Source organism: Rhincodon typus, chromosome 23, assembly GCF_021869965.1.
Source record: "Rhincodon typus isolate 14 chromosome 23, sRhiTyp1.1, whole genome shotgun sequence".
Classification (NCBI taxonomy): Eukaryota; Metazoa; Chordata; class Chondrichthyes; order Orectolobiformes; family Rhincodontidae; genus Rhincodon; species Rhincodon typus.
The window spans coordinates 6,338,148-6,349,331 of record NC_063354.1 but is presented as its reverse complement, the minus strand read 5'-3'; the positions used below and the strand labels follow the sequence as shown (position 1 = coordinate 6,349,331).

Below are 11,184 nucleotides of genomic sequence, written 5' to 3'. Positions count from 1 at the left end.
TTTCTCTCTCTCTTTCTCTCTTTCTCTCTTTCTCTCTTTCTCTCTTTCTCTCTTTCTCTCTTTCTCTCTTTCTCTCTTTGTTTCAATCTCACTCGTGCTCTCTCTCGCGCACTCTCTCTTACCCCTCTACTGGGCCACATTGAGCCCAGGTAGAGTTCTGTTCTTGACATCTACGGGTTGAGGTTTGAGGCCTCACCATTCTTCTTTGTTGAAATGTTTTTTTTATTCACTCGTGAGACATGGGCTCTCTAGCTGGCCAGCAGCCAAGTGCCCATCCCTGATTGACTCTCCTTTGGCTCCTCTGGTCATGTGTCCCACTGCACTGACACTGATTTACTTTCAAGGGTGGCATGATGGCACAGTGGTTAGCACTGCTGCGCCTTAGCGCCAGGGTGCTGGCTTCCATTCCACCTTTGGATGATGCTGTGTGGAGTTTGCACATTCTCCCCATGTCTGCGTGAGTTTCCGCCAGGTGCTGTAGTTTCTTCCCACAGTCCAAAAATATGCAGGTTTGGTGGATTGGCTATGCTAAATTGCCCCTTAGTCTCCAGGAGTGTGCCATCTAGGTGGATTAGCCAAGTTTAATGCCTGGTTAAGGGGATAGTGTGGGATGCGCTTTGGAGAGTCAGTGCAGTCTCAATTAGCTGAATGCCTCTATCTGAACTGTAGGGATTCTACGCATAGATGTTCCAGTGCACTTTGTAGAATCACATGTCCACTCAGAAATGACTTCAAGCAATGTCTGGCTTTTGGGTACATCCTGGCCAAACTCTGTCTTGGGTTCATACCTATGTATTTTCCTGAGGGGTCATTGTTTAGGAATCACATACAATAGCTGTCAGCAAGCCCACAATGCTTGGGTTATTGAAGTACTAATTGTATGGTCTCAGTATTGCATGCATGGTTTTGTTCTAGATATATGTTTTACCCAGTTGATTCACTTCTTTGATATGTAATTTTATACGCTCTCCTCCAGTGACAAGAACTTAAGAATTTGGATTCTGATCACCTTATTAGAATCGTAGAGATTTATGATAGTGCAGAAACTGTTAAATATATTCAGCCTATGCTAAGTCCAAGAAGATTTATTCACTTAATTCAAATCAGTCATCATTCTGTAATCCCCCACTGTGTTTCTATTTTCTTAAGTATTTAACTGCTTTCCTATCTTTTCTGATGTTGCTTGGTCTTTGGGCATGCCATATATTTGTCAGCAGTCTATGTAACGTGCAAAGTAAGGCTGTGTATTAAGTACATTTAAGAAGAATAAACATAGGAATGTACACTAATTTAAAATTGAGCGAAATTTTTTAGCGCAGACTGTTCTAATATTGAAGACAGGTGTTCATTATGACGTATGCCTAACTAAACAAATCCTAACTAAACTTCATGTAGATGCTTTGTTTACCTTCCAGCTCAAAACCAACAGGTAGTCACGCAGATTATCCGTGGACAACCAGTAACAACTGTGTCAAGTACAGGTAATTTGATTCAAAGTTCAACGCCGAAGATGGTGACTGCACCAACTACAGCTATGCAACCTCTCCAAAGTCGGCCTGCCACACCACAAGGTCAACAGCCAGCCCAGCGGCCACAACAAGGACAAGTCCGATTAACAATGGCACAGCTAACCCAGCTCACGCAAGGACAGGTTAGTGTTGTGGAGATTAAATTGGGAATTGTACATCATTTTGGGAATTTCTCTAACAGCTGATTTGAGAATTACAAAATGCCCATTTAACCCTCAGTACTGTACAATCCTTTAGTCAGTAGCATATGTTCCATTTCAGCAAAGTTTAACAAGTTCTCTTTCAATTTGTTGTATGAAAGTTGATGTTTCTGAAAATTCCAAATCATGAAGATTGTCATATCTTGTTTTAAAGTTATCTTTTCTGAACGACAGCAATTTTAACAGGCAGTGTGTGCAGAGAATTTTGTTATTTGAAGCTCTGTGTTAAAAGTTTAATTTTACACATTATTAATGCGTACCAGACAGTAAATTGATGCATTTAGGTATGATTTTAAAATTGTAACATCTTATTCCATGAGGATCAGGTAGAATTGAATCCATCGTTTATCTCAAAGTTTGGGAATGTGTGGTTCTTTAATAGCAGAGCACACCATTAAAATTTTTGTTCCTTCATTAAAAAAACCACAAATTCTCTCAACTCGCTACTAATTGTGAGGGGTGGGTTGAGCTGTTAATTTTTTTTATTACCTTATTCTGTACTCGTGTTAATATACCAATGCCCTTATGTACCTTCGCAACTCCTATAAAATCTCAGAAGCAACCAGAGTACTTTTAAGACTTTTCTAATTGGTTATCATGCTGCTTTCTTTGTTGTAGAGTGGAGGTCAGGGGTTGACTGTGGTGATTCAAGGGCAGGGACAAACAACGGGACAGCTTCAGCTTATCCCACAAGGTGTGTCAGTAATTCCTGGGCCAGGACAACAGCTAATGCAGGCAGCCATGCCAAATGGAACTATTCAGAGGTTCCTTTTCACACCTCTGCCAACAGTAACAGCATCAGCTGCTGCAACAACAGTAGCTTCTGCGACAACAGCACCAGGTAAGGAAATTCCCTTGCTGTCATTCATTGTCAATGTATTAGTTTTAAAAATTTGTTAGTAAACACGCGGAGAGTGTATTCTCAAAAATTGAATTTCTAAATGCTCAGCTACTATAAATAGAATTTTTTTTAAACTTTCTACACCATGCAGCTAGCCGGTGAATCCAGGTCAATCATGGACATCACAGGCCCAATAAAAATGTAAATGCAAAATACTACAGATGCTGGAAATCTGAAATAAAAGCTAAGTACTGGAGAAATTCCAGCAGGTCTGACAGTACCTGTGGAGAGAGAAACAGCTAATGTTTTGAGTCTGATGTGACTGTTCAGAACTGGAGAATAAAAATAAGTGTTCTTGACCAAAATGATACTCAAATGCTACCTTTCTTTTACAGTTAAACATCAAAATTAATTTAATTCTTTGCAGGAAATTAATTTCTCTAAATTGTTGTACTAATAATGTTGCAAATTATTTTAAATGGAAAACTGGTTTTACTGTACTTAATATTGCAATTAACAATCATTTATTAATCGTGTGTAATTTGCATGAGATGCTGATGATATATTAATTTTGTTCTGCAGCTTCAACAGAACAGAAACAGGTGCAGACACATGTACAACAAATGCAAACCCCGATCCAATCACCACCTCCGCTTCCCCCACCTTCTCCTGTTCAGACTTCAGTTGCCTCTCAGCCATTGACCTCCATACAGCCTGCTCAAACGCAGCCAACACAAGCCCAGCCTGTGGTCCAGGTACAGTCTCCATCACAAGCTCAACCTGTCGTCCAAGCACAAGCTCCACCACAAACGCAAGTTCCTTCAACCCAAGCTGGGAATCAACTAAGTGTACAGTCTCCACAGCGACCGCAGTTACAGCCTCAGCAACATCAAGCCACTGTTCAGACAATATCTCCACAACCTCAGCATCATCCTCAAGTTCCAAATCAGACAGCAGCTGACACTCAAGCACTGCCTCAGGTCACCCCAGGTGCGGTTCAGCATCAAATCAAACTACAGGTCCCTGTTCAGATTCACCAACCAGGTTTGACTGCAGCTCAGCAGATTCAGAATGTGGTCAGTGTACAAACAGCCAGTGTCCAGGAGCACCTACAGCGAATTCAACAAATCCGTGAGCAACAGCAGCAAAAGAAACAGCTGCAGATTGAGGCTAAGAGGGAGCACATGCTACAAACTACAAATCAAAACGAAATTATTCAGAAACAGGTGAAAAACTCTTTATCAGAAATTAAATGTAGTTACTAGGTACCTTTTGTATAAGTGTATGTAGTTGCAGTTGCCAAGATTTTGAGAATTGCAGCCATTACTTGTGCATCAATTTAAGTAGAAAAATATAGCTTTATACACTCATTTTAAACAATGAATTTGCACCATCCTGTAGAGTTGTTAAAAATTTATTTTCTCTTCAGGGCACCTGAGCTCGTACATCCCTTGCATTGGGAGATGCACAGTAACAGCTAGGGTTTCTTGTCCTTTTTTTGTATTTAGAAAGATTATTCCCTCTGCTTACTGCTTTTCTCGAGTGAAGTTTATCCTGCAAAAACTCAAGTTGTAAACTGTAGTTCTTAAATGGTGCATCAATTCATGGAAGCAGGTCATCATGAAGCTAGGTATAGTCACTCATACTAAAACATTGCATTATAAAAGGATTTAAGATTGCCACACTCCCAATTTAGTTCCTAAACTGAATTCGTCTCCTTTGTATTTACCTATCTTCCCTCTTGATTACTCCCCATACACTTGTGATGGTATGGTACAACATACTGCCGAGAGAAAATGTGTTCCTTGTCAGGATCACTGCAGAATGCAGTCTGCCCAGTTATGTAGTTGGTAGGTTTACAAATGAAATGTTAAAACAAATGAGGGCAAAGCCATCATTGTAGATTAAAGTTTTTTTTGCAAATAATGTTTAAATTTGGTCAACAAATCAGAATTTAATGCTACTTCCTGCCAAGCCTATGAGATGAAGTTAATTGAATCAACCACGTATGAGGGGCTCTGAATGTAATCAGTGAATTTTATTTCAGAAGTGACCGTCTAGGAGTGACCTTGCCTGCTAGAAAATGCCCCCTGGAATTGCCTTGACTGTAAAGTTGAATGTCACCCATATTGTCACTGGGTAAATGTGTGTGGTGCTGGTTGAGTTTCACTCTTTTTTTTTTTTACTTTACTTTCTCCTTCACTCTCTTTAGCAATGTGCCCAACCTTTCTTTTTTGTGCTATTTTCCTCCACTGCTGACCCCACACACACCCCAGCCCAGCAGAAAAAATGCCCTGGCTATTATCAAAATACATAGCATCAACTGAGAATTTTCTTTCAACTAATCATTCAAATTTGAAATGTATACTACTTTTTTTGCCTGTTATCTTCAATGCATTAATTATTATTTTCCTTGTTGATAAGGTTGTAATGAAACAAAATGCTGTCATTGAGCACCTGAAAGCAAAGAGTAGGATGATGTCACCTGCAGAACGAGAAGAAAACCAGAGGTATGCTTATTCAAAAAGAATAACATTATTTGGCAGGAGTTCTGTGGTTGTCAATAGATTTGAGAAGTACCTACATGTGTAATTCAAAATTGCCAGCTACACTGTTCACCTATTAAAACCAAGTTTTAGTTATGCAGCCTCCTCTATTTCACACACAAACTTTGTGTACTGTTCAAGTCCAACTATTAATAGATGGCCCAGGATACGGCACTTTGTTTGAGATAAACACCATTCTATCTTTCTGTTAGATCATATTACATTTATATTTGCTTTTACTCCAGTATTTTGATAACCCTGCCCAAAAAGGCTGTTTTTTTTTTAGTTTTACCTTGATCTCACTTTGAAAGCTTCTTTTTAATCCATGTTTTTGTTGTCTTTCAACATACATTGTTGTAAAATGATATTTTCTGAGCAATATCAATTTTAATGAAACTCATTTAGTAATGACTAGCCAGCCAATATTGATGAAAAGGAAAAGAGAATATTTTTGTTCCCAGTGAAGAGACCTTTGTTTAACATTTTTGGAATAACTTCAAATTTCATACTGACAAATATGTCCTTAAATCATGCCTGCGTCACTGTTTAGCCTCTCCTATGACATCAGTGTTTGTTTGTAGAAAGAACTGGGGGCAGGATCATTCGTACTTCTGCTTGAGAACTTGGTTCGGAGCTGTGTAGTTGCAATCTTTGGCGGGCAATGCAGATTGATATGACTAGCGCCATCTAAGACTACAGATCTGTGTTGTCTTTCTTTGTAAATTGTTGCAATTATTGACAACACTGGGGCAATCTAACAGACGGACGGTTTCAATTGGATCTCCTATGGGTAAGAAAATTGTGATTTTACAAAAATCACAAAATGCTCAATTCTTTTTCGTTCCCAAAACATCAAATAATTAGAGTGAAGGATGTTTTTCCCAACACCCACACCCACCAAAACCATCCAACAGATGTTATAAAGACATAAACAGAAATTGCTGTAAAATCTCAGCAGGTCTGGAAGCATCTGTGGAGAGAAATCAGAGTTAATGTTTCAAGTCCACTGACTGAAATGTTAACCCTGATTCCTCTCCACAGATGCTGCCAGATTTTCCAGCAATTTCTGTTTTAGTTTCAGATTTCCAGCATCCGCAATTCTTTCTTTTGGATTTTTGTTTAACGTTATGAAGAGATTTGATATGCGAGGCAGGTTCCTATGATTTGTACAAAAGAGCAAAGAGTTCTCTTTTTGTTGCATGAAAATGCCAGGTTCTTAATTGCCGTGAGAAAGAGGTGAGATAAAGCAGAACACCAAAAGTGTTTATCTCAAACAAAGTGCCGTATCCTGGGCCATCTATTAATAGTCGGACTTGAACAGTACACAAAGTTTGTGTGTGAAATAGGGGAGGCAGCTAATTAAAACACTTGGCTTTAATTTGGTGTTTTAATTGAGGTAGTTCTCAATCTAACAAAATGTACTGGTGGATTATTCATTATAATCCTTGGTAATTGCTTACTACTTTTTCACATGTGTCAGCCACCTTTGTCAACCATTGCTAAGAACTTTCTCATTCAGGATTTACAGCCATGATTCATAGCATGCACACTAAAAGTTTATGTTTTGTTTTATATATTTTAAAATTCTACTTTAAGATGTGACAGTTCAATTTCATCTTTTCGTAGTACTTTTTTATTTGTCCTTCGAAGAACAAGCATTTATTTGCATCCTAATTGCACTTGCTGAGTGGCTTACTAGGTTATTTCAGAAGGCAAATGGAAATTCTGGTTCAATGGAGAATGCAGGAGGGCATGCCAGGAGCAACACCAGACTACCTAAAAAATGGGCTGTCACCCTGGTGAAGCTAACAGACACAACTACTTGCATGCTAAACAGCATAAGCAGTAAATGGTGCACAAAGCTAAGCAATCCCACAACCAAAGAATCAGATCTAAGCTCTGTTGTCCTGCCACACCCAGACATGTGGTGGTAGACAGTTAAGCAATTCATTGGAGAAGGAGACTGCACAAGTATCCCCATCCTCCATGATGGAAGAGCCAAGCCCATCAATGGATAAGGCAGGAGCATTTGCAACAATCTTCAACCAGAAATTCAAAGTGGATAGTTCATTTCTGCCTCCTCCAGTGGCTCCCAGCTTCGCAGATGCCTGTCTTCAGCCAGTTCAGTTCACACCATGTGATATCAAGAAATGGTTAGAGGCATTGTATGGTGCCAATGCTATGGGCCCTGACAGTATTCTGGCAATAGCACTGAAGATTTGTGCTCCAGAGCTTGCTACTGTCCTTGCCAATATGTTCCCGTAGAGCTGCAGCAAACCTACCTGATAATGTGGAAAATTGCCCAGTTATGCCCTGTACACTAAAAGCAAGACATGTCCCACCTGACCAATCACTGCCCAATCCGTCTACACTTAATCATCAGTAAAATGATGGAAGGTGACGTCAACAGTGCTATCAAGCAACACTTGATCAGCAATAACCTGCTCATTGACACCCAGTTTGGGTTCTGCCAGGGCCATTCAGCTCCTGACTTCATTACAGCCTTGGTTCAAATATCATCATCAAAAGAGCTGAATTCCAGAGGTGAGGTGAGAGTGACAGTCCTTGACATCAAGGCCACATTCAACCAAATGTTGAAGGAGCTCCAGCGAAACCTGAAACGGGGCAAACTCTCCATAGGTTGGGGTCATATAGGAAGATGGATGTGGTTTTTGGAGGTCAGTCATCTCAGGTCCAGGACCCCTCTGCAGGAGTACTTCTGGGTAGTGTCCTAGGCCCAACCATCTTTATCTGCTTTCAACAACCTTCCCTCTATCATAAGATCAGAAGTGGGGGTGTTCACTGAAGATTCATAACTCCTCAGATGCTGAAGCAGTCCATGTTCAAATGCAACAAGACCTGAACAATATCCAAGCTTGACCTGACAAATGGCAACTAACATCCAGGTCACAAAAATGCTAGATAATAACCATATCCAATAAGAGACAATCTAACCGCTATGCTTTGACATTCAGTGATGTTACTATCAATGAATTTTCCCACTATCAACATCGTGGAGGCTACCATTCATCAGAAACTCAAATGCACTCGCCATATAAATACAGTGGCTATGAGCAAGTCAGAGGCTAAGAATACTATGGTGAGCAGCTCAGCTTCTGACTCCCCAGAGTCTATCCATCTTCTACAAGGCACAAGTCAGGAGTGTGACGGAATATTTCCATATTTGCCAGGAAGAATATAGCTCCAACAATGTTCAAGAAGCTTGACACCATCAACGACAAAGCAGCCCACTTGATTGGCATCACATCCACAAGCATCCACTCCTTCCACTAGCGATGCTCAGTAGCTGTGGTGTGTACTGTCTACGTGATGCACTGCAGGAATTCACCAAAGATCCTTAGCATCTTACAAATCCCTGGCCACTTCCATCGAGAAGGACAAGGGCAGTAGGTGGATGGTAATGTTTCCACCACCTGCAAGTTCTCCTCCAAACAATTTACCATCCTGACTTGGAAATATATCGCTATTCCTTCAGTGTTGCTGGGGCAAAATCCTGGAATTCCTTCCCTAAGGGCATTGTGGGTCTACCTACAGCACATGGACTGCAGCAGTTCAAGAAAGCAACTCACCATCACCTTTATAAGGCAGCAACAGACAAGCCAGCCTGCGATGCGACATGGTGGCTCAGTGGTTAGTACTGCTGCCTCACAGCACCAGGAACCCAGGTTCAGTTCCCCCCTTGTGCGACTGTCTGTGTGGAGTTTGCACATTCTCCTTGTGTCTGCGTGGGTTTCCTCCCACAGTCCAAAGGTGTGCAGGCCAGGTGGATTGGCCATGCTAAATTGCCCGTAATGTTCAGGGATGTGTAGATTAGGTGGGTTATAGGGGGATGGGTCTGGGTGGGATGCTCGGAGGGTGGGTGTGGACTTGTTGGGCCAAAGGGCCTGTTTCTACACTGTAGGGATTCTATGATTCTCTTCTTTGATTCTATGATCCCACGAGTGAATAACAAAAGTTGTCAATGACATTGTTGTAGTTGTGGAGTCAAACATATGTCATATATATGCTTTATTCTGAGATAAGTGGTGAATGATGCTGTCAAGCAAGCATTTGTTGCACGTCCCCAATTACCCTTGAAGGTTGTGAACTGCTACCAAGGAACCACTGCAGCCTGTCTGGTGGACGAATGCCCACAGTGTTCCTGGCACAGCAATTCCAAGCTTTAGACCCAGTGACATGAATGATTTTTCCATCCATCTGATACCCTTTGCCTTTTAGATGGTGGAAGTTGTGTTCAAAAAGGTGCTCCAAAGATCCTTGGCAAGTTTCTGCAGGACATCCAATATGTTACACTGCTGTGTGTGTTGATGGTGGAGGAAATGGATGTTTAAGTTGGTGAATGGTGTTCCAGTCAAGCAGGCTGCTTAGCTCTAAATATTGTTTTGCTTCTCGAGTGTCATTTCAGCTGCAGTCATCCAGGCAAGCGGGGAATATTCTATCACATTCTGACCTGTGTGTTGATGATAGAGGTTTGAGTTCCCATCATCTGATCTGCTCTTGCAACCACACTATTTATATGCCTGGTTCAGTACATTTGCTGATCAATGATGACCTCCAGGTTAATGATAGTGGGGGATTTAACCATGTTAATGTCAAGGGCAGATGGTTAGATTTCCTCTTGTTGGAAATCGCCATTGCCTGAATGTGCCTTGAATATGCCTTCCTGTTTATCAGCCCAAGCCTGAGTGTTGTTTGGATCTTGGCATACATTGGCATATACCAGTAACTTGTGGAGTTGTGAATGGTACTGAACACTGCAATCATAGTGCACATTGTCACTTCTGATCTTTATGATGGAAGGATGTTAATTGAAGCAGCTTAAAACAGTTGGGTCTAGGGCATCACTAGCTATTCCTGCAGTGATGTTCTGGGACTCTTTAATCAACCTCCAGCAATCACGACCATCTTCTTTTGTAACTCCAACCAATCGAGAGTTGTCATTCGTATCCATTGACTTTAATTTTGCTCTGCTTTCTTGATGCTATACATGCTCTCACCCATATGCTATGGTGAGACTTTAATTCGTGACGTGCAGCAGTAGTTCAGTTCTCTGCATTAGCAATATAAGGACAAAAATCATACGACACCAGGTTATAGCCCAACAGGTTTATTTGAAAACACAAGCTTTCAGACTCTTGCTCCTTCTTGAGATGTTAGTGAAAAAAGTTGCATCAGACGCAGAATTTACAAGCATAAGATCAAAGGGTCATAGAACTGATGTGAATGTATTGAACAAATCTAAGATGGCTGTTGAATCTTTAATCAGTTAGAAACGAGATGCAGGTTTTGGTTGATTAATATGCAAATCCCAGAATTTATTTCAAGTCATTGCCCCAAGATAACTAAAGGTTTTATAAGTATACCAGAGGTGCCATCTCAGGTCAGACAGCGAGTTTGAGGTGTGAGGCCTTATTTAGAATCAATCTGTGTTTTAATCTAGAGTCAGACTGGTTTTATTTCCAAATGCCACATTGACTGTCTACAAATTGTGTGCTTTTTGGATAAAATAGAATGTATCTACGATTACAAATCTGCAAATGCACGTTCACCCTGTGTGCGCATGTGGTGGGGGAGGAAGGAAGGGAGGGTGCGGGCGATTGTGCCTGCGCGTGCAGGGGAAGGAGGGTGCTGTGTGTCGGGGTTGGGGAGCGGTGGGAGTGTGTGTGTGTGTGTGTGTGTGTGTGTGTGTGGGGGAGGGAGGGGGTGGGCGCGCGCACGTGTGTGTGTGTGTGTGTGTGTGTGTGTGTCGGATGGAGGCGGGGGAGTGGTGAGAGACAAAGGGAGGGAGATGAGAATCTCCAAACAGGGATGCTCCCTCTCAGTGGGGGAACACTTCAGCGGTCAAGGACATTCGGCCTTGGATCTTCGGGTAGCAGACTTTGGATACACAACAATGCAGAGTTGCCAAACATAGGCTGATAGCCAAGTTTGGTACCCGTGAGGATAACCTCAACCAGAATGTTGGGTTCATGTCGCACTACAGGTGACCACTCTCTCCCTCCCCCTCTCTCTCTCCCACCCCCCTCACGCCGCTCCCCCCCCACCGT

The 11,184-nt window shown here is 41.6% G+C and overlaps 1 protein-coding gene across 3 annotated transcripts in view; it reads left to right on the top strand.

Annotated features, from left to right (window-relative positions):
- Positions 1–11,184, top strand: part of LOC109929769 (nucleosome-remodeling factor subunit BPTF) — a 60,003-nt gene that overhangs the window by 22,384 nt on the left and 26,435 nt on the right. For all 3 annotated transcript variants that reach the window (XM_048610852.1, XM_048610851.1, XM_048610850.1), the window contains exons 9-12: positions 1,416–1,651; positions 2,348–2,570; positions 3,153–3,796; positions 4,995–5,080. In XM_048610852.1, coding sequence (XP_048466809.1) covers positions 1,416–1,651; positions 2,348–2,570; positions 3,153–3,796; positions 4,995–5,080 — 1,189 coding nt within the window. The remainder of the gene's footprint in view (positions 1–1,415; positions 1,652–2,347; positions 2,571–3,152; positions 3,797–4,994; positions 5,081–11,184) is intronic.